Source organism: Nasonia vitripennis, chromosome 5 (genome assembly GCF_009193385.2).
Source record: "Nasonia vitripennis strain AsymCx chromosome 5, Nvit_psr_1.1, whole genome shotgun sequence".
Classification (NCBI taxonomy): Eukaryota; Metazoa; Arthropoda; class Insecta; order Hymenoptera; family Pteromalidae; genus Nasonia; species Nasonia vitripennis.
The window spans coordinates 25,681,871-25,705,965 of NC_045761.1; the positions used below are offsets into that span (position 1 = coordinate 25,681,871).

Below are 24,095 nucleotides of genomic sequence, written 5' to 3' on the forward strand. Positions count from 1 at the left end.
TACAAACAGTAAAAACTCGCAATAGCTTCATAACGTTATCCACACATATTTCGCGTCGCGTGATTAGGACATGCTATCCGCGGCATTTATAAGCGACAACACCGGAAGCGTGAAAAACTTTTCTTAAAAAAAAATAATCAAAATTAATCGCCTCCAAAAAAGCACACCACCGTAAAACAGCGCTTGATCGACGCCTGCAGAGCTTACCGCCAGTATAGCAATTAATCAGCCCGTGACACACGTAAGCATACCAAAACACACACACACACCAGCGGCCCGCCTGATGCAAGCGCGAAAAAGCTCTCGGCGGCGGCGCCGCAGAGGGAGCGGAGCACGTGGCGGCAGGTGTGCGCAGGTGCTCGTATACGTACAACAGAGCCAGCTCTCCGCATAGTCTTCTCATTAAAGTCGCCAGTGTGTAGTCGTCGTCGGCGGGCGCCGCGCGCGACGCCGCTCTCTACTCCTCGTGCTTCCTTCTGATGTGTACACATAACACATGTATGTGAGCCAGTTCGTCTTTTGCATGTCCGTGGAATAGGAGTCACGTGCACTACTGCGACTGCTGCTCTGGTGCATTGGGTGAAGTCGCTTGGAGCCGTGGATATATAGGAGGAGGCGATCGAAGAGCGCAGCGACGATGCGATGGCCGAGGGAAGGAGAGATCGCTCTGGCAGAAGGTGAGCGACCGATTATGAGTGATGTACTATGGGGAGCTAATTTAAAGGAGTGTTGTTGTATTTTGAGGCTTGGAGTAGAGACTTTCATTCACGATCTGGCTGCTTGTGTTTTGGAGGCATGATATAGTGATACGTCGATCAGACTGCGATTGATCTAACTTTGAAAATGAGAAATCTCTATTCGCACATAATTCGATTTTCGAGAAAAATGGTGTTTTGAATTTAGTTGCGATTCGAAAAACAGCCGCGCGCGTTTCTAGAAGTCGTAGAGCCAGAACTGCTAACAGGGTTAAAGGAATGCTCGTAAAAAGTGCAGAATTTACACGTCGATTCGAGTAGGCGCAGGCTAACGTGTTGCCAAACCCTGTGTTTACTTTGCATTAATCAATATTTAAAGTTACGTGTATAGAGCTTTTAGAGTGCGTTGACTCCGGCTAAAGTCTTTATTTCAAGCACGAAGACGGCTTTTTTTTCTATAATGATCGCACGAACCGTCTGAATTTGAACAATTTTTAGGATAACTTCGCACGACTCGATTTTGCATTTATTTACAGTGCTCGTGTCGAATGCGTATAGGTATTGTTCCTATATTATTTTGTTGATCTAGATGAGCATGTTTATTTATTTATATTCGTTGATTAATTGTTTGCTGAATGTATTTTATTATTAGTGTTATAGAAAATGAAAATTGCATTAAAAAGCAAGTTTTGATAATAAATCTGTAGAATATATAATCAAATCATATAAAGATTATAAAACTGGCATCATTTTTGTTTGAACAGTATTGGTTATAAAAAATTCAACAATATTTAATACGTCAAATTAAAAATTGATACATATATATAAAACGGATACGCAGATCAACAGCAACTTGTTTCGGGTTCCAAAAAAAACTGGAGATGCCGGGGATCGAACCCGGGACCTTTCACATGCAAAGCGAACGCTCTACCACTGAGCTACATCCCCGCACGGACAAAGTAGAAGTTATAGACCTTTCTAAGCGCCGTACAAGCTGTTTTGCGCGCGATTTATAGAATATTTTCACCTTTTGCCAATAATCGTCAGTTTACATAATTTGCCAACTGCCATTGTTTTTTGCTTGTTTTTAAACAAGACAAAGCAATTCCTTACCTGCCTCATTCATTACTCTCCAATTTATATTTCGTTTCGATTTATCAAAGAAAGAATGAATTTTTTATCGAGCAAAATTTTCATTGAGGAAGCGTGTATTGAAATAGCCAACCAACTGATTCATAGTTACGTAACACACATCACTTCTCAATAATAAGAAAAGCGAATTCGCGTAGGCGAAAAAAACTAATGGTGTAAATTCGTGACCGAAAAGTGGGTCACGACGTTATACTTACCCAGGTTGCTTTTTTCGTATACAACGCCAAGACTGCTCCATCATTTCGATCATCCCATACACGAGTAGGCAGGTCAGTTGCTGCGACTAGCTGTCCGCGATGCTATCTGTGCATCTGCTGTTCTAATCAGAGCCAGGAGCTTTCGACTTGACGATTTTAGGGCTCGTAAAATAGAAAAAATATATTACGCTCGTGTAGATCCTTACCGATCAGTTGCAGGAAACTACCTTACCGGTTTCTAATGCTTTCTATAAACGTTAATTTAGTCTTGTACAAAATTCACGTGTAAATTCAGTATTCACACCTTCGAAAAATTCCACACCCATCCACAAACAACAAAGCGATCGCTCGTCCCAGTCCAGCCAACCTCGATCGCCTCCACTCAATCCTGCCCCAGTCCAAATATAACCGCGCATAAATCCCTTTTACTTAGACCTCGCTCTATACCATCCCACGTCCTGTCGGCACGTGTCTTAAAGACCGTCCAACCTCAGGAAATTAAAGGCTTGCCTGCAGCAGCAATCACTGCTAATGCAGATTTTTCCCGCGACGTGACCTTAATTGCCCCCCCAACCGATTTTTCTCTCTCATAAGGCGGAGTCGCGGGTGCGCCGCCTTCGATCTTCGTTCTTTTTTTTTTTAGAGCCATATCGTTTTAGGACGCGAGCCGAAGGTTGCACGGGATAGTCGCTAATTTGATTTGACGCCGGTATAATGCGCGCCGATTTGCATCGGCTGATCTGTGTCTTTAGCCGATGACCTTCCTTGTTTGTCTATATTTATCTTAATTGGGCGGAACGCGATTGATATTGTATGTGCATACAACGTGTATTATACGCGAGGCTATACATTATTGTCAGATTTACGGTATAGACACGGTGTGTAAAGATTGACATTTTTACCGGGGGATAATTGCAATGTCGCCTATCTTATTTATGTACCTTTAGCTTCATCGGCGATTCGTTTTTGTTCGAGACCGTTTTAATTTTGAACGTTTGAAATTCCGCATACGGTTGTACAGCCGAAATTGCTCAGTCCAGCCGAAGAAACAGCGCAACACGTAAAATTGTTCAGGGGCTGCAGTGCCCGGCTAATTCAGCCCAGAAAATGCAAATGATTTAATCACCCTCTGCTGAGTAAAGTAGATTTAGACAGAAGTAGCGCGTGTGTATGTACTTAAGCTCGAAAAAAGCTCTGTTCTCGCAGGCGTGTGCACTTTTACTACGGCAGAGCCGAGACGACGTCGTATAAATAAAATGGCTCGGGTCGAGGAAGTAGACGAAAGGACGGAGACGGCCGAACTGGAAACAATGTCCGCTGGCGCACACGCAAACTTATAACGAAGACCCTTTTAAAATCGTATAGCTGCTTTGATTTTGCTCTCCGATGCTTAAGTGCCCCATATACTTACCTTATTGTTCTTCATCGATTTCGCTTCATCGAGCAAGTTGTACCGCTTAGGCTCGCAGTTGGAACTTACCTTTCTCGGCGACAAAATTACTATTCATTCATCGTATCCATTTTCTCTATAAAAATCCCCACATCCCTCTCCAAACAACAAAGCCCATTCCCCCGCGTCCAAGAAAACGAAGCAAGCGTAGTAAGGTCCTTTCCTCGCGTGCCGCCGGCTGGAAATGCGTCAGATTGAATCGTGAATAAGGAGAGGGAGCTGCCCGTACAGAGAGAGAGAGAGAGAGAGAGAACTCCACTGACCCCACGTCGTATAATAGTCGGAGCCCTACAACCTCCCCTTATACACACTTATCGTATATACCTGTATATAGTCTCTCACACGGAGAAAACCGTTGCGTGTGCGTGCGGGCCATTTATTTGCCGGCGTTGGGGGGGGGGGGGGGGCGAGCGTAGTGTGTAAGGCGTCGAGACGGTGCGGCATGCAAATCCCCAGGAGGGAACCGGGTCACCGGGTCAGTACTCGCTCTTTTCTCGATCTAGCCTTTGTAAGGCAGCGCTGCGAGGAAGTGTTTTAATGCAGGATTTTTTTCTGCGTTTAAGCGATTTTTCGAATGTTTGCCTTGGGAATCGATTCGACGTGATTGCGCTTCGAATTGATGGTGTTTACGCACGACAGTCGGGAGACTCGGTAATTGGGCTGATGATCCGAACGCAAACATTTCAAGACTATCCCTGGATTCATCAAGCTCTTGCACGCCACGATCCTTTCCTTGACTCTGACGAGGACACCGGCGACAATCGCAGTCGAGTCTTCCGTAACGATTCACGATCGCGCTGTCCGTGTGTCCGATGGAAAACGGCTTTTTCCACTGGTCATCCCCGGATACGAATATCCTTTTTTTTTCTCAATCGTGGCAGTAGTGGGTAACCACTTCACGCAGGACAGAGGAATAAGCCAGATCTGTTTGCCCTTTTAATTACGCTAATAGGCAGTATCGACCGTCGCCCTTTCGGCCGCGTGGAACCTCTATAGTCGGCCTTGACACCGTGTCGGCGGGGGATTTGAATTCCTCGGTGATTTGTCCCAGATTTCGGGGGAGCTTAAGGAGTCTAAAATTAAAACACCTCTCGCCATCCCTGCAGCGACAAATCGCTACAAACCACCCCAACGAAATAAAATTCAAACCCCGTCTCGCCTCAAACGTCCCGATTAACTAGCTCGCAAGCTCGCGTTCGAAGCAGCAAGCTTTTCGGCGTGTGTCGCAAGTAGGTCTCCCGAATAAATAAGGCCCGATAGTCATCTCTCTAGCTCTCGGCGCGGAGGCCGTTACATCGAATTGACTAAAGAGGTTAATAGATATTAGGTCGCCGATAGAGAGCTAATCTCGGAAACGAGTCGCTCCGGCCGTTAGCGCCTCGTGCTTTGTATCTCGTGTCTGCGTATGGTAATTTTTCAGGGGTGGGGGTTTCGCGAGTCCCGCGTGATTTCTATTCATATTTCTCGGAGTAATTCGAGGGAATATTATATAGGGATGGATAGCTGGAATTTTAGTTCTGATGGTGGTCTCGGTGGCCTCGTTCTGCGGAGAATTTCACATCCGCGTACTTATATTCTTACTAAACTTTTCTAGAGAACTTTTCAAGAAAGCGCGACTATAAAGCCATACTGTACTGTGATCAATGACGCCTAATCACTATTTCATAAGAGCCTTGCATATCATTAACATATACGACGAGCGCCGCGTACGGCTGAAATTCGAATTTGATATATTAACACTTTTTATTGCAAAAGTTTACGAATCGCAAAATCAATAATTTGAACCATTGGGAGCAAGAGTAAGCGTTGCTCTCGGCTAATAAAAAGCAAAAAATAATGGCAGCGGTGGGATTCGAACCCACGCCTCCGAAGAGACTGGTGCCTTAAACCAGCGCCTTAGACCGCTCGGCCACGCTACCCTCGTAGCGCGCACGCACTTATACGCGGAGACACCCGAACATGTCATATATATCTCTCGGCTACTCATTCCACTGCTCGCCGGGATTTTCCGTTTTACGAACATTTCACTTTTGAACTATTTTTTTCCCATTTGAAATCAAACATTGCCATAACGATATATTATAAATAACCACTTACTGCTGTTAGTCGTAAAAGCATAAATTAAAACTTCTATATTTCTCCATTATTTCTATCTCGTTTCCCGCGCTGCACACACGTCGCAACAGCGCAGCGTCATCGCGACCGTTAATCGCTCCTCGCAACGCGATCCCTCAACTCGCTCCCTATTATACAGCACAGTTGTGCAGCACAATACGCGCATAATGTTTAACAAAATCCCTCTGCCGAGCATTTATTTATTCATACGAAACATCGTTACGTTTTCCAAGTAAAATTTAACGTTTCCCCGCAGGCGCCGTCAATCTCTGTCCCTAAGGTACATAACCAACGACTCCATTAAAAACTGCGCAATATTATGCAAAACCAGTGATATATCTCAAAAGATTTTTTAATACACAGTTATTTCGTGCATCGCTACGATCGTCGTGTCTCGCGTGCCGACTTCGTGATCGCCCACAGCCCGAGAAACGATACAAACGGGCTGGTGTCCCAACGGCAGCTGGTACCGTTTCCCGCGGACAATAGCTGTGCGCATTTCGTGTTACAGACGTCGATCGGGGAACGGCAATTTTTAGCTTTTCGTTTTTCTCCGGAGGACGTTCGTGAGACAGACTCGTTAAGCCGCTTTGTGTCTTCTGCTCCGGTATTTGTCGTCTGTAGTAGGCTGTGATTTTTCTTTGCTTGGTTTGCTTCCAACGGATATTAATCGCAGGGATTTTTGGTTGATGTACGGACCTTTGGGACGCATTTTCGAAAAGTTGCTCGGTTTACTGCTTCGCAAGTGTCGAGCGTAAGAGAGTTAGTCGTTAAAGTTGTATTGTAGAGACGGCTTATAGTTGAAAGTCACTAAACGTTGCACCGATTTGCATAATTTAAAAGGCTGTTTCATATTTGTACATAAGAGTACATAAGTACACATAGTTTCATCCTAAGGTCGAATCCGCGAGTCTTTAGCGTATACACTCAACAATACGTCATTTAAGACTGACTATCTCTCAAAAATCCATAAACTTGAACCCATATCCCAAAAATCCAACGAACCAGGTCACACGTACACACATCGAGGCTCATCATCAAATCCCGATCCCTTGTATTACACCCTCGCGATCCTTCCAGCGCGCATAAATTTTCCACAAACACCATAATTCTTTTCCGGAAGTAGCTCGCGCGCATAGGAACAAGGCACCTTCTCAAGATCGATGCGTGTGTATATACAATCTTCAGCAGTTTCGCGCGTGTGTGTGTGTATGCATACGGGTTATCGCACGGCGTGTATCGTGCGAGAGCCGCCGCGGGAGCGAGGTCGCGAGGCGGCCGCAGATTTTTAGTTCGCCGCCGGCGCTCGCGGCCGGCACGCGGACCTCTTATACCTTGTATTTTACGCTGCATCTTCGCTCGTCTGATGCCTATGTCGTTGTGTTATGTGAGAAGCTGGTGCTATAGTGTGTGTGTGTGTTTTTTTTTTATAATAACTCGTCGAATAAAATTTTAATTAAAAATAAAAAATAAAAAAAGCATATCCCGAATATAAAGAAAGCGCAGATCGGCGGCGGCGGAGCGAAGTGGCCGGCGCGCCTCCTCGGACAGCGAGCTAGCGCAGGCCGCGTTCGACCTCTCGCGAGGCCGACGCGAGAAGCGGGACAAGTCGGACAACTGGCGTGAGAAATGCCACTTCCACGAGGGCCTCGACGTCGACCAACTGGCGAGGTATCGGCGCAGGCGAGTCGAGAGCCAACCCAGGGATCACCTCGGACCCTGTGCGCCGGACGAGGACGAGGAGGACGAGGAGGAGAAGCGCAAGAAACTCGTCACCGAGTACAGGCTGGCCTTTAGAACGAGTAGCGATGACGTCTTCCGCGATGCCGAGGTATGGGTTGTACCTTTAGTTCTTGCTTAACGTTTTAATTTTCACTCGCTATATTCATCTGCGTAGGGAAGCGTATCGCCGGTCAGAACGAAGCGTCATGTACAAGACGATCGGCCACCGGTACCTCTCACAGCGGCTAACACACGGGCTTCCTATCACGTTTTTCCATTAGAAGGTGTAAAGAGCGACCGCGACAAGGCGAAACCAGACTCGTCGTTCGTTTACAAGACGCAGAACGAAATCGACTTCGCGAAAATCATGGACATGGGAACCGACGTTCTCAAGAGGCCGGCGCCTATCAGACGGTAAATACAGCCCCCCATTATGGTAAATATCTCGAAAGAGAAGATTCGATTATTCATCAACGGCGACTCAGGGGGACGACACTTCGCTACGAGGGCGACTTCAGCTCGGCCACGGAGTACTCCAACTACGTGGCTCACCCTGGGCACCATCGATCGGAGCTGCGTCGTCGAGGGACATCTCTGAGGATGGAGGGTGACTTTGCTGGGAAGACGGAAAAGGACGACAAGTTCGTCGAGTGGCCTGCGGATACCTGGTGCCGACCCGAACCTGCCAAACTTCCGACGCATCTGAAGATGGAGGGACAATTGCAGACCAGTACCGAGTGCCATGACAAGTATGTGCCCTTTGTCGGTGCCAGGAGGCCCGAGATTCTCAAACAGTCGGATCATCTGAGGCTCGAGGGGGATTCCAGCTGGACGCCTGAGTACAGCGATGTGTTCAAGGAGTACGATTTCGTTGGTGAGTCTGATACTTTTAAGGATTATTGTTGATGGTTTACTACCCGTTGAACATTGTATCGTAGTGTGATATCAAAGGTGAACGATCGATAAATCGTTGCGTTGACGACACTTAACCGAATGAAATTATTTTAAATTTTCATATTTGGTAAAAGCTTCTCGTAACAATTGTTTCATTTATCATAACGTTGTAATTTTTATTTTATTGAAACTCTAGGCTTTCGAAAACGTAGCCTCTTCTTTGCTGGGTGGTAAAGCACATTGGTTCCAGAGATTAAGTTGAATTAATTTTTTATTTATTAAACTAGAGCTTGCAGCTTGTATGTGCATGCCGATCGATTGCATCTCATTGCAATGTAGCGCATTTTACAAGCATGAGATTCCTTAGTATAACTCAAACAACATGATAACTAACGACAATAATTGCATAATTTACGATAAAAATCCCGAACAAAATTTCTTTTTCAGAACGTCGAGCTCCTAAGGTGCCGGAATCGAATCTGAGGCCGGGAGGTGGATTCTACGAGAAGACAGAGACGACGGAATTCTTCTCGGACCCACGTGACAAGGAGGCCGAGTTGATGGCCGAACTTGCAAAAGACGCCGAAGAGGAGGAGGAGAAGAAGAAGAAGGAAGAGGAGGAAAGGAGTCGGCTGAAGAAAGAGGAAGAGATGAAATTGCTCGTGTCGAAGTTGGAAGACTTGAAGGGGCCACCGCTCGAGATTCCGGAGTACAAGGATGCTTACAAGGTTGGCGATCGATTATAACTATATTTTTTTTTCTACTAAGGTACAACGATTCGTCTCTTTCGCAGGATTTCCCGCGCGAGCGTCCGAAGCTACTAAAACCAGAGGACGAAATCGGCCGAGCAGACGGTTCGAAGGTCAGCAACGCCTCTCCGAGTCACTCTCGCTTCAAGACCAAGATCGACCAGGACCCGGAGTACAAGTCCATCTACCTGGACCCGGCCAAGGAGCGTCCGGTCTATCACAGACCACCGATGTCCCTCCGACCGTCCGACAACTCGTCCAGTCGGAGTAGTGTCCAAATGAGGGGCCCGACGCAGCTCGATGGCTATCACTACCAGCGGAGAGACTCGAGGAGATCCGACGCGCCTCTGAGTGAAATTCGCTCGCAGTACGTGAACTATGGACAGGTGCCCAGAGTTGAGAGCTTGAGGATGCCTGCGAACCTTAGGTACGTGTTTGGAAAATTGCGTTGCAATTGCTTCCGTGGTAGAATTGAAAAATGAAACCTCCTGAGTGTTCCGAGATCGATCATACTCGCGAGGTTGTACACCCCCGTCTCCAAAAGAGCCGATCCGACCCTCCTCTCAGAAATATCTCTCGCATGTTCTACTCTAAGGCTGGAGGGTAACATCGACCTGGAGCCAGAGTACCGCAACGCCTACGGCTCCACTCAAGACTACCGGCGAGATTCTCACCAGTCGGTCCAGCCGAACTACAATCCGAAACGTCGTGATCGAAGCCTCAGCGCGTCTAGGCGTAAGGACAGCAATTACTGGATCGATAACGATAACCGCGATCTTTTCGGGACTATCAATGCTGCCGAGGATCAGGACGCGTTTCAGGTGCTGCAGACCAGGGTTCACGAGGAAAGTGTTGTTGGGAAACCGCCTCCGGGCAGCAAACGGTATGTTGAATTTATTTAATTTTATAGTTTATTATTTTACAGTTTCTACCTAAAGTATACTCATAGAAGTGGTGAAAGTTGGCTGTTTTGGCTTGGACGGATCAATTTTCTTGGGACCATAACATGTTTTCGTGGTGTAGTGGTTATCACATCCGCCTAACACGCGGAAGGTCCCCGGTTCGATCCCGGGCGAAAACATTTTTTGATTTTTTAAAGAAATATTTTTTAAACTTACGTGAATCATTTTATTTAACCATTTTTCTAATCGTCAAGCTTTTTGACACGAATTATTTATTGTATTCCGCATGTAACAGCAATAATGTCGCTTGAGAATCATCGAAAGTAACGTGATAGAATTACGTAACTCCGCTCGAATACGTTATCAAAATCGCAGTTAAGATTACATTACCATTGTCGAATTAATTAGCAAAATTGACTAATTTGTTTAATTAACTTTTTGAAAAATTTATAATTACTCAAGAGTGAATACAGAACGTTGAACTTTTTAAGAATATACATTGGACAACTTAATTATTCATTCGCATAAAAAAAAACTAGCGCGACTTTATTTTCAACGTCCGACCCATCTCGGACCCTTTCTACTGCGTCTCATTTAAATTGCGCAAAAAACGCCATAGCTCCTGAGAAGAGCTCCTCGTAAACACCATCGACCTCTCCCTTACATTCTACCACAACTAGCCTAACTCCATAACTGCAGGAATTCCAGGTCTTCCCTGGCACGAGACTCGCTGGACATCGATCGATCGGCTCTTCGGAATAACCGCTCACCGAGTCCCAGCAGTTACAGGCTGCAAGTGACCCATGCGGACGAGCAGCCTCGAGGCTTTGCGAGACAGAGACGTTCCCCTAGTCAAAATCTTCAAATCCATCCGTCCACCGATCGAAGCCCTTCGCCTATTCAACAGGTCGAGCTTCTCTATGGCTGATTTTTAGTTTAAACAAATAAATAAATCCTAACGAAAATTTGTTGATCTTTTCATCAAAGACGGCAGAACGTCCCTACTCGCCGAGCTTCGCCAGGGAAAACTCGGCTTCTCACTCTCGACAGCAACAAGCTTTCGTCGTCCTGGACAACAGGGACCAGGAGGACGAACTGCCCAGAAGACGACGTACCGATAGGAACTACAATCCGAGGGAGAGCTTGACGGGTCTAAACCGACAGAGCAACGGCAACGTGGCCAGGCCGAGAAATCGAACGCCGCCCAATTGGATGCCACCCTGGTACGACAGTAGTACGAGTACTATCTAAGCAGAGTATTGTTGAAACAGACGTGTTTTTGTAAATAATAGAGAGAAATTGGTAGACATTAGTTTGGAGTTTTCTCGAATAGCGATTTCGAGCCTGACGTATTCGAGATACTATCATGAATTAAGATCAAATATTTTGTTAATAATATTAATGTTTACGATATACTATCGATGATTAATACTGCCACGATCATTTAAAAACAGCAATTTCATACGCATGCTAGTAAACATACATAGTTACATACACCTTAACGTAAAAACAGGTACAGCATCTAATTTTTATATATAGTTATGGCATTATGGTGATTATTTCGATGTTAATGTAAAGTTCATTGATTATGAATTAGTCCGAATATTTTGATATTGCCAAGAGTGATTTATTTTTGTAATTATTTACGATTACGATATTTTTGAATTAATTTAAAATATATTTTTCATTAGTCAATAAAGATAGTGTTGTCATTATAAATTATAGTATAGTAAAAAGCATGGACTCATTCACAATGTGAACAAAAATAAAAAATGCGAATGAAAAATACATTTATCGAATAGCAATAATCAAGAAATTTGTAATCCTTCGCCAATGCAAACTTTCGTATACAGTAATGCTCAGGTACTGCAAGACATATTTGCGATCAACAGTTTTAAGAACTATATATAATTACGACGACAACTTGTACTGCCGACTGAAAGAATATTATCAACGAATATTGTTACCGCTATGTATGTACAATGAAACATTGTAGATCTTCCACGACATATAATTTTTAGAGAACTATAATAGTACTAGAAATAAAAAAAGTAAATACGTAAGCAACACGTACGTAGTTTTAACAGAAATTTTTAATACAAATATTGTTGATTCGCAAGACTTTATACGTTACCTTTTCTCCAATGTCTAACGAAACGATTATTTGCATTGGAATTTTAATAATATAATAGAAATAACTTTTAAAACGAATGAATTTTATTGTTAAAACGTCATAAACTCTGAAAGTGAATTTTTGTGCAATTATAGACACATGGTTTATTTTTTACTAAATTAAACGATTATACTACACATCATCGTTATAATTGTGTAATTATTTCCTTTTTTAAACGATATTCAATTCCTAATTGCTATTTGACAGCTTTAATCAATTTTCTACACTAACAGTAACTCGATTCACACTTTGATAAATAGAGTACTGTTTTGCAGCCTTCTGCGTGAGCATGTGGAAAAAAATCGATAATCCTGATGTAGTTTTATTTGTAAAAAATTAAATTTATTTTGATTTTTTTTTAAATATTTTTAGAATTTGCTGTAATGGGTTACAAAATTCTATAAAAACTATTTCAGCCCTAATATATCTTTGTGCGTTCAATTATTTGCCATAAACGTTGAGATTCGTAAAAATAATTATGATTACATACCTGTTATCCGGATTACGATAGTAAATGTATACTTATTGATTTAATTTCCTCTTGTTTGGGCGAGAAAGATGCAGCCATATACACATAAGTTGTTCCGAAAACGAGATTTCCTGAGATTCCAATCCCAGCAAAAAGTATTTGCAGGATGATGAACTCATGAAAAGAATATGAAATTAATGTTATAATATTATGTACGTTTTAAATACGCTATCGAAACTTGTTTTAAAAAGTTAGATTTTAATTATGCCTAAAAGTTATTGACTAAATTTTTTTTCAGTTAACTGAGGAATTAGAGTATTTATTTTTAATGCATCAGGTCTAATCGTAATTCGCTATCTCATTTTGAATATGAAAACCATTTCACAGTTTTCGTTCAGCAATACTTAATAAGAATGTACAAATTTGAAATAAAAGAATTTTTTGAAATATCATTAATTGATTGCTTACCCTATCAATATCATCTTCAAAATATACAATCCGTTCCTTTTAATTTTATACAAGATGTAATCTTGTATCCTATAACAAAATATATGAATTTACAACATGATTTTTATGAAAACATTACGATGAAAAATATGAACCAAAAGTGATAACTGTTGTTAAAACTCATCACACAATCATTCATTATTTCATTCTCACGTTCTTTTTCAAAGGATGGACCGAGTTAAAAAATGAAAAAAAATAAATAATTTTAATTATTTATTTATTTATTGGTGTAGAGTGCTGAAATTTTAGGGGCTTTTCCCCACCGAGTCAGAAAAAAGTGCTGCATGCCAATTTTTCCCATTTCGGCAGTGAACGAGTAATAACTTCACGGGTCGCAAAAGCCTGATAAGATCCAATACGTACGGGTCGCATAGGATCACATTCCTATTACATATTTGCATCCAAACGTATCGGGCTCTAATTAGACTTTTGCGACCGGGTTTGGTACGTTTAAAGTTGGGAATTGCACTCGAGTTAAAAAATGGGCAAAACTCAGTAAATTGTGCAACAAGGGAAGAAAATATAGTATTCAGTACAAGTGGTAGTCGAGGGCGGTAAACACCGACTTGTGCTGAAGATACCTTATCCGAAAGGCCATTATTTACCTCATGTGATATTTTTCGTGCCAGGGAAGCGAAGTACCTACATCATTTTGGTGAACGCTCTAGCATTGTCCAATGTTGACTTTGCATATGCAGGTAAGTTTTATTTCACACTCGACCGAAATGGCCACTTTTTACCCCTGAAAATACAGGGGAAGTAGCAAATTTTTCTTGTAAACTCCATTTGCGAGGCGAAAATAAATTTACCGGGACGAACGTAAAATTTGCGAATGCGGGTATACAAGAACGGTCGAGAGTGAAATAATAGTCTGCTGTTTGCCAAGGGCGTAAAGTGGCCTATTTTAGGCACTTTGGTGTGTCGAGTCTGCAGTACGAGTCGAGACGTGCTAGCACAAGCCAAAACGAGTGACGGGCGATAAATTGCTTCATAGCACTGGGTGGCCTAAACCGCACTTAGGTCATGCTTCTCCGTCACTTAAGTATATCCATTATTGCACCTACAAACCGCTAACCGCATGGCGCAAAATGGACTGTTTAATGCACGAATAGCTGTAATAGCGTGTTTAGGCAAGCAGTGATATAATAGTACATTACGATTAAAACGTCGTAAATGCCACTAAAGACACGCGTATCGTAAAATATTATAATACGATATTCGTGACTTAAGTTACCCATTCACGCCCTCAAGTATTGGGCTACTTAGGTCATACGTATCGTAGTGTACTATTAAAAACGCAATTAATTAATATAATTAGAAAGGGTATAGATTCAGGTGAATCATCGTCTGCCATTTAAAATTCAGAGTAAAGCTATCGATTTACTCTCAGCGACTTAAAAGCAAACCCAAAATAAATTTAGTATTATGCAATCTGCATAACTATCAATGGTCGAACGAAAGAAAAATTGATGTCTTCTTCAGTACTCACCTTATATGCTGTAAGCTTGAACTCCTGAGAATCTGAGATTCAACATAGTCTCATATCTATACAATATCTACACATATTGTGCACAATGCGCCTTTGAATTAATTGCTATATTACTACACATGTTGGTCTTATCTCCATGACTGTACCGTCCAGTTACGCCTAAAACAATTTTAGAAAGGAAATTGAAATAAAAATGACAAATGTATAAATTAGTATATTTTTTGACAAGATGACACCAAATTTTGAAGATATATGGATAAAATATAAAGATTTTATCTCCACCACTTCCAAAAAATTATAAACTTAATTATAGTGTATAAGGCTAATCGCAAATCTCAAGCACAAGTCGCTAAGTGTGCATTGACAAAAAGGTGAATTAAAACGGGCTTAGTAATTTCGGGAATCGAGGTCCAAATAATAACGGATTTGAATTTGAAACTTTGTGTCTGTCTATTTTTGATCAAACGTGGGTCAGTTAGTTTTGAATAAAATTTCACATGAAAACGTACTGATAAGGATTTACTGGCCTTGCAAATGAGAGCAAAGTTTACACGAGTAAAAACATAAATAAAAGTATTAGTGTAAACATATAGCAGCAAAAATAATCTGGTATCTTTCCTTCCTCATTTAATAGGGTAATTTTGTGGAAATCGACTTCAGTCTTGATGGAAACATTATAATAAAAAGTGTCTCAAAGTGTTCTTATATCTTCCAATTCTCAGACACAGTTCAGTGCGCAAACCTTGATGAAAAGAATGTGATAAGCCCAGAAAATAAACATATTTACTATTATACTTTTATTGTAATAATTTACATATATATGATATGCGTACAGTATATAAACATTGGAGATTGAAATATGTCGAAGTTTTAATTTCTTGTAATGCTCCATTAGCCCTGTCCAATCTTCTGCCGATTCTGATTTTAAAAGTACAGAGGTAACTATGTGGTACTGGTTATGTTGGTGATCTTGCCTTCAAAGAACGAGGACATGTGGTAGAAGGTAATTAACGGCTATCTACAAAATATATTAAGAAAACAATATTTTTCCTGTTAACTATTAATAAACGACTTGCTGTATACTTATCTATAAGATTGTATAAAAATGTATCATAATAAAAAATTTATTAGCACTTTAACCATTATGATTTCATAATATATACTTCCCAAAGGAGAAGCTGTTCTTGCGCTCGGATATTTCATGAAAGATAACTGATTATGCCAAGCAGCATGTGAAGTTCTGCATACGTGCATACTGTGGAGATGGTTACCCAATAAATAGTCTTATCAGTATCACTGCCACTATGCTTGAGTTTGGAAGTTGCTGCGCCTGAACAGTCCTTTCTTTTTTTACCAATTACCTTCGAAACGTTGAAATCTGGAAATTCTTACGATGTCTACACTAATTGGTTTGGATAGATGCTTCATAAACGTTGAAATATTATAATTACTGCTAACTTATTTTGAGATCCATACCATTGATGATTCATACAAACGAACGATGATAGAATCTTAGAAAGCCATTGACCATATTTAAAAATACAAAAAGGGAATATACATAGGTTTCTACGGCACCAATGAAAAAAATTGAAAAACCAAAGTGTTTGGATTCATCATACACTACTATCAAACAACTTGATATCGGTGCATAGTTTTATTTCTGCATCAGAAATTGAAAATGTTTTTACAAATGTATCGGTAATATGCGCTATAATTCTTTGCATTAAGTGTAAATAACAATTAGTTTGGTAAATTGGGAATCGCGCATAAAAATGTTGTGTCGTTTGATGCTAAAAATGATATAAGGGAAAACTTGTCTAACGCAGACATGCGAACCATGTCATCGATTTGATTACGTACGTACGAATATTTTTACTTTCTTATCACGTCGAAAATATTTGTATGTACAAAAAGAACATCAGCAAAAGGAGATTAAAAAACTGGGAACGAAAATTAGAGCAAAATACACACGTTTTATCGGGGAGAGATATACAATATCGTGGCTCATAGATCTCCTAATCTATTTGAGGTCATAATCCACAATTTTTATAGCAATTCATTATTATACTGCTCTATGTATAAAAAAGTCGCCTTTTTAGTTCACATCTATCACGATCACCGAGGATTCAACGTCAATTTCATGTAAATCCACGGTTGAAACTTATACGCTAGCAGTTAAAAATGTACAGTTATTTTTTACAATGAGTTTAAATCAACCGATTTTCTCGGCAAAATTTAAGCACAGAGAAGTGCTTAAACTAAAAATAACGAAAATATTGTCGGAGAGAAAGAGTGAAAAATACGATATTATCGTTCGTAAAAATGTATCAATCTTTCTCTCTTCACCGCTTATTTAATCGCTTTTTGTTAAATTTGGATTGAAACCTGGGTCTGGGTGATATATACTTTGTGCTCGTGAGTGTGTTGTCTCCGTTGGTTGGATCCATCGCTAGGTTCCCGTGTGTGTGACTAACGTCAGATTCCACTGCCTGCGTGGTCTCCTGCTGATTCTGCTTCTCTAAATCAGCCCATCTTATCTATGAACAGATTAGAAATGTGGACATTATTATAATGTTTTATTTAATAATAAATCAAAAATTTTGAATCAGGCTTTGGTTATGACTGTTTTCTGAGTTGATATCAAAATAAAATATGTAATGTTAATATAATTCAGAAAAAAAAATCAGATAGAAAGATTCTATTAATATGCACATTCGATTTCATATTTTTAATATTTTTATAATATTCTTACGCGTTTCTTTCCAGAACTATCTTTCACATTGTAGTTATCAGGAACCTGCAGAAAATCTTCCATAGATCGTGGTTTATTTTCGTGTTTCCGTTTCAGACCATCGAGTCGATCTATAAAACAAATTCGATTGAATATTACTATTATTTATTTGTTACTTGAAGTCATTGCATAAAATGCAATAGATGTCTTACCTAACTTATCCTCTCCTTCCATTTTTTCCCATTTTCTGACTTCCTTTGTATGTACTTGACTGCCTTCAGTGTCATCATTAGTAGATTTATCTTCTTTCTCTTCAGAATCATCTTTCGGAACTTCTTGCTCATCTTCCGATTTAAACTAAAAATTTGGTATTATATGTTATAATTTTTTACAACTATGACGCAATAAAAAACAAAGTAAAATAAGCATGTATTACATCTTCAATAGTTTGCTCTTGAAGTAGAGGCGTGACATCTAATTTTTCGTGATGACTCGGGGTTGGTTCAAAATAGTCTATTATCCTATTAATTTCCGCTTCCGATCGATTATGAATGTTTCTTTTAAGGCATATTTGCACATCTGTTTCCATTTCACACACATAAACTTTAAAGCCATTCGTTTTGGCTAAACTCCACATTTCTTCATAGTCTGAGATTTTTTCATTAATATTATCTAATATAATAAAGTTGAAAAAGCCATCAGTAACGTCTTTCTTAAATGTTTTGACTAAATGGTTGGAACATTCTGGTTCCATTTCTTCTATGTATCTGTACTCCATTTCCTTAAAAAATTGTCAATCACATTAGTTTTCAATATTAAATTTACACCTATAAAAAAAAACATAGTTACTCTTCATTATAGATTAAGAAACTTACTTCAGTCTTGTCATGGCCTGAAGCTGAATCTCTTTTTACAAGGAAGTAGTCATCGATACTCAGTATCCTCGGTGACGAAGCTCTCTGTATAACCTCCTTATCCTGAAAAAATGAAATTTAAAATATATTGTAAACATATTTAAGGTAAAGATATATATATATATATATATATATATATATATATATATATATATATATATATATATATATATATATATATATATATATATATATATATATATATATATATATATATATATATATATATATATATATATATATATATATATATATATATATATATAGTGGAACTCTGTAGCATTAGAGACTAATTATTACCTTAATTAAGTTAGCTATCAAAGATTTTCCACTTCCTGGTGGTCCTCTAAGAATTATAGCAATCTTGAGTGGCTCAGTTAGCTCACTTGGAGAGCAAAGAATATCGTCGTAAGATAATCTCACCGTTGTGAGATCGGATATTTTTGGTGCAATATTCTTCAAATTTTGCGATTTGTTCTTTTTTTCTTCCTCTTTATTATCTGTCAGTAAAATGAAAATGAAGTGAAAAAATATTATTAATTACAAACAAAATCATGAAGTAAAATTATAATAGAATTATTTGTCTTTCTTCGAAACAGAAATTATTAATTTACTCAAATCAAAAATTAAATAAATTATGGACCTGGTATATATTGTTAGCTGTTAATTAAACCTTTAGAATTTCTAAATATCTGAAGACAAAAAGTCTTACCTGGATTAGAACTTTTTTCGTCTGCTGAAATCGTATCTGTAGCTGGAGTTATTGCTTCAAGTTTTCTCATCATTTCTTCATAATATTCTGATAAGTTCTCCTCATTCTCTTCCCAGTTCTTGAAATCTGCACTTAAGTTGGGTACATTCAGATGTGATTCTCCATGTTTATAGTCGAACACGAAAATGGGTTCTACAAATTCGGTTACGATTGGTCTTTTTGAATGTGCATAATCTATGACTTTGGCAGGTGCTGTGAATTCGTTTTCACTTTTTGGAATATCTTCATCATTACAATTTAACTGTGATTTAGGAGGTATCTTCATATTTGGAGGCGGAACTATTTTCAAATCTAAGAGGGATGGAATGGCCTTTTGGGTTGGCGGCGGAGCTAAAGGAGGCTGATTTTGAGCTTCACGCGGTCCAGACAATGGTAGAGCATTGTTGAAATTTTCTGAATCAAATGATGGAAAATTGCTTTTATTTATTGGCGGTTCATCCACTATCAAAGGGTGTTGTTCAGCAAACGAAGGACGAATAAAATCGTTTGCCCCGTCGAGATTAATATCGTCACTAAAGGATAACGTTGGTGGTTCTTCTAAAGTAGATACAATAGCTGCATTAAGTTGTTTGGATGGTTCTGGATTGGCATTTAAAGCTTGTTCATCTTCAGCTGGTAATATTTTCTCAATTACCTGAGTATCTGGATTACTATCTTGACCTTGACACATCTTATTTGAGATCGGATTCAAATTTAATTCGAATTGTGACGATTGCATACCGAAGTCGGATTGATTCGAGCCTTTCAGACCTGCAGGATCGTTCAAATTTCCCGAAAATTCTTTGGTTTTCGAATCTATCTTATTTTTATTCTTGCCTTTTTTGTTTTTATTGTTTTTACTGTTAGGGCCCTTATTAAACTCAAGAGGACTATTGTTCTCAAAAGTATTCGGACCTTTATTTCCGGCGTTATTTGACATAGCATTAGGTAAATTTCTAGGATCTTCAATACCAAAATCATTTGGACCTTGATGGTGAAAATCATTTCGATCCCTATTTTTAAAGGTTGGTTCAACGTTATCAAAATCACCTCTGTTTCCAACGTTTGCACCATCATTATCAAAATTGTTGAAACCTCTGTTACCAAAATTATTAGGTCCTCGGTTCCCAAAATTGTTAATACCATCGTTGCCGAAATTATTTGGACCTTGATTCCTGACATTAGTAGGTTCATCATTACCAAAGTTATTCTGTTCTCGGTTATTGAAATTATTCGGACCTCTATTTCTAAAATCATTAGGACCATCATTATTGAAATTATTAGGTCCTCTATTTCCGAAATTGTCAGGCCCTCTGTTTCCAAAGTTGGGACCTCCATGTTCGAAGTCATTCGGTCCTCTATTTCCGAAATTGTCAGGCCCTCTATTTCCAAAGTTGGGACCTCCATGCTCGAAGTCATTTCGTCCTCTATTTCCGAAATTATCAGGCCCTCTATTTCCAAAGTTGGGACCTCTATGCTCGAAGTCATTCGGTCCTCTATTTCCGAAATTGTCAGGCCCTCTGTTTCCAAAGTTGGGACCTCCATGCTCGAAGTCATTCGGTCCTTTATTTCCAAAATTGTCAGGCCCTCTATTTCCAAAGTTAGGACCTTCGTGCTCGAAGTCATTCGGTCCTCTATTTCCGAAATTGTCAGGCCCTCTATTTCCAAAGTTGGGACCACCTTGCTTGAAGTTATTCGATCCTCTATTTCCGAAATTGTCAGGTCCTCTATTTCCAAAGTTGGGACCATCATGCTCGAAGTCATTCGGTCCTCTATTTCCGAAATTGTCAGGCCCTCTATTTCCGAAGTTGGGACCTCCATGCTCGAAGTCATTCGGTCCTCTATTTCCGAAATTGTCAGGCCCTCTATTTCCGAAGTTGGGACCTCCATGCTCGAAGTCATTCGGTCCTCTATTTCCGAAATTCGGCCCATCTTGTCTAAAGTTATTAGGTCCTTTATTTCCAAAGTTTGGACCATCGTTGCTAAAGTTATTTGGTCCTTTATTTCCAAAATTTGGACCATCATTACCAAAGTCATTAGGTCCTCTTTTTCTGAAATTCGGTCCATCTTTACCCAAGTTATTCGGACCTCTATTTTTCAAGTTTGGCCCGTTATTAAAGTTATTTGGATCTCTATTGCCAATGTTTGGACTGTCATTTTTCATGTCTTGAGGTCCTCTGGAATCAAAATCTAGATCGTTTTGGTTGAACTCTTGGCTCTTTGTTGATGGTTTGTTTCCAAATTTATTATTATTGCCGAAATTATCATTCTTATTATTATCGTTTCTAAAGTTTCTATTCTTGCTGGATCCATCAAAACGATTCTGACTATCATTTCCTTCATTCAAGTTATTTTTGTTGCCTTGATTACTATCCATAGTTTCTTGACTATTGCCCATGTTTCCTTGATTTCCAGCCATATTTGCTGGATTGAAATCATTATTTCTGTTTCCTGCGTTATTAAAGTTACCGCCTTGACTATTGAAATTAACAGGTGGAGCTGCATTGAACCGCTTTTGGTTTTGATTATTATCACTGTAAGGTGGAGCTCTTTGTTGGTTTTGCGGTTGATTGAAATTGCTTTGACTGTAATTAGGGCCTTGTTGTGGTTGAAGTTTAGTATTAACTGACGGTTGAGACAATGGTGGTGGCATTGCATTACTATTAACTGATGGTTGAGGCTGAGTGAATCCAGGTGGAGGTTGTGACAAATTGACAGGTGGAAATCCTGGAGGTGGCTGTGAGAAATTTGGCTGAGCTGGTGTAGCCATTGTAGCCATTGACATAGGGGGAGGCATATATGGAGTCATAGGTGTGGCCATTGGCTGTGTGTATTGACCCCACTGAGCCCAAGCTTGGGTCATATCAGCAGGCTGCATCATTGGTGTCATTGACAGTTGAGGTGTAGCCGTCAATGTTGGCTGTTGCATGGGAAGTGCAGGTCCAATTTGTGATGAAGGCGCCGTTTGCTCCTGTTTGGACGTCGCATTTAAGGATGTGCCTATTCCTAGAAAATTATAAATATGTTCTTGATTATTAGAAATAGAGAAAATGGTCGGTGTTTTATTACCACTTAGCATACCTTTCTTCTCTGAATCACCTTTTGCAGCAGCAGCAAGTTTCTGCTGTTCTCGTTTAAGCCGCTTCAATTCACGACGTTTGATCTGTTTTTCTCGCCATGATGTATATTGAGCTACATACTGGTTGTATTTATCCTAGAGAACAATCAAAAAGATAGTTTAGAAAAAGAGTTTCAAAATTTGAAGAATTATTTATTCATTCATAAGCATTATTTTTATTCACCCTATCAGGATGATTGGCATTTTGCAATTTCCATGCGTTAAACTGCTCTTCACATTGTTTAAATTGAGCATCAAAGAGTTTCTCAGCCTCGCTGGGTTCATCATTGCTCTCTTTCATTTTTTTGGCACTATCTGACTCAATCTCAGAAATAGATGGTCGCTTAACACCACCGTTGCTACCATTAGGTGGGGGCTATAGAAAAAGTAAATTACATTTTTTGTAACTGTAGTGGTTATTGTATGATGTAAAAAAGAAATGCAATTTAAGATTTAAAAATTCAGTTTACTTACAGGAAGTGCTGTGGAGTATCCATATGAACTGACTGTACTTGCGGGAGGTAATGGAGGTTTCTCATCTTTAGGTGGTGGAGGTGGTGGCTGTGATGTCACAGGTAAAGGTGGTGCCTGTTGGCCGTATTGTTTCATAATGCTTTCCTGATACTAAAAAAATCCAGTGTAATAAAATATTAAAATATTTTGTATTTTTATGTATTTATGTATGGGTTATTTAAATTTAGAATGATATTTTACCTTTTCTCCATATTGTGCTTGCCATTGCTGGTACTGCTGCTGCCATTGTTGATAGCTGGCCCAATTTTGTTGTTGAGCAGCCGCCCATTGTTCTGCTGTGTAACCACTTGGTATCTGAACAAAAAAAAATATATATAATGATTGCCTAAATATCCCAGTAACTTATAAATTTTGTTTAAAAGTTATACAACTTTGTATGTACTTACCGGTTGATTAGGATATTGCATGTAGGTCATAGGATTAGTATTAGGTGCAGCATATCCTGTTGGCGCTGCGGCCATAGGAGTAGCGACTGTGCTTGTTGGTATCGGACATTGATTCCAGGTTTGCATATTTAATATTTATTCCTTAATTACTCTAGTTTTATTTTCTGCTATTTAGCAGAATGACGATGATTTTTCGCAAAGTTGTCTCCTTGGCTACAGACTACAAAGTATCAAAAAGAAGAAATTTTTGTTATAGTTATATATTTGTAACATATACTCTCATGGCGATTAAGAAAAAGAAAAAATAAATATGACAGAAATGTATAAAATAATACCAAATTAAGCATATCAATAACACAAAAATGTATCATGTGCTGAAATGAAAAGACTTTGAATTCTATCAAGATGCTATATGAAAATGTTCCGCAACTTTTTCTATCTACTTTAATGACAATATTATCTTAATTCATACAAACACAATTATCATAAACTATTTCCTTCATATTTCTGTGCAACTATGCAATTTGCATAATAAAACATAACAATTCTGTATCAATATATTCTCAATAGTTCTTCAACCAATAGATATCCTGCAGCATTAACAACATAAAATTTTTGGTTAGAAATACAAAAAGAAGCCACAAAAAGTGAAATTATAACTCTCGAGCATTTGTACTATCAGCCATTCATCGTACATCAAGATGATAAACTTTAAAGTAAATTTGTTGGAAGAAATCAAAGCCTTTGAGAGCTAACTGCTATTGACCCTCAAAAGCTTCAGTTTTACCAAAATTTAACAGTTTTAAAGTTTGCAGGTGTTTGTGGACTATATTCTGTAGTCAACACAAAAAATGTACATGCATGCACACCATAACTTCCCCCACATTCAGACTCGATTGTTCCTACACAAATCACTTTCGCATAATCAAGTAATGCAACACGCAGTATATTTTGATACGTATTAATATAAAGTATATAAAAATCATAACAAAACATAACAAACCAGCGCAGCTAAAGAGCGTAGGCAATGTGCATCCTGTCGATCTTACTGATGTTTCACATTGGAAGAGTGAGTGGAGTTGGAGACACAGCGAGTCGCAGACTCGGGCATAATCGACTGCAGCGCTACACACAGCAGCCCTCCAGC

The 24,095-nt window shown here is 39.5% G+C and overlaps 2 protein-coding genes and 3 non-coding genes across 10 annotated transcripts; 2 read left to right on the forward strand and 3 right to left on the reverse strand.

Annotated features, from left to right (window-relative positions):
• Positions 1-71: 71 nt before the first annotated feature.
• LOC100677861 lies at positions 72-12,186 on the forward strand. Its single transcript, XM_003426472.4, has 9 exons — positions 72-677; positions 7,107-7,440; positions 7,507-7,745; positions 7,817-8,205; positions 8,673-8,953; positions 9,019-9,401; positions 9,570-9,857; positions 10,576-10,783; positions 10,864-12,186. The coding sequence occupies exons 1-9, from the start codon at positions 643-645 to the stop codon at positions 11,125-11,127; spliced, it is 2,421 nt and encodes an 806-aa protein (XP_003426520.1). The 5' UTR covers positions 72-642; the 3' UTR covers positions 11,128-12,186.
• On the reverse strand, positions 1,572-1,643 carry TRNAA-UGC. Its single transcript has one exon. It is a non-coding gene; the product is annotated as a tRNA-Ala (tRNA).
• Positions 5,332-5,413, reverse strand: TRNAL-AAG. Its single transcript has one exon. It is a non-coding gene; the product is annotated as a tRNA-Leu (tRNA).
• TRNAV-AAC lies at positions 9,983-10,055 on the forward strand. Its single transcript has one exon. It is a non-coding gene; the product is annotated as a tRNA-Val (tRNA).
• On the reverse strand, positions 12,073-24,076 carry LOC100677831 (probable serine/threonine-protein kinase DDB_G0282963). Of its 6 annotated transcripts, XM_031931218.2 has the most exons (16): positions 23,952-24,076; positions 22,949-23,168; positions 22,743-22,856; positions 22,503-22,652; positions 22,213-22,404; positions 21,992-22,124; positions 18,872-21,916; positions 18,460-18,659; positions 18,121-18,222; positions 17,682-18,026; positions 17,458-17,602; positions 17,267-17,376; positions 16,921-17,051; positions 14,515-14,673; positions 12,987-13,055; positions 12,073-12,692 (listed from the first exon to the last, which is right to left on the reverse strand). In XM_031931218.2, exons 2-14 carry the CDS (start codon positions 23,072-23,074, stop codon positions 14,643-14,645), a joined length of 4,824 nt encoding a protein of 1,607 aa, XP_031787078.1. In that variant the 5' UTR covers positions 23,075-23,168; positions 23,952-24,076; the 3' UTR covers positions 12,073-12,692; positions 12,987-13,055; positions 14,515-14,642. The 6 variants fall into 6 exon arrangements, with proteins under 6 accessions (XP_031787078.1, XP_031787077.1, XP_031787074.1 ...); XM_031931217.2 differs by having other exon boundaries at positions 12,073-13,055; XM_031931219.2 differs by lacking the exons at positions 12,073-12,692; positions 12,987-13,055; positions 14,515-14,673 and having other exon boundaries at positions 16,154-17,051; positions 18,872-20,755; positions 20,825-21,916.
• Positions 24,077-24,095: the final 19 nt, after the last annotated feature.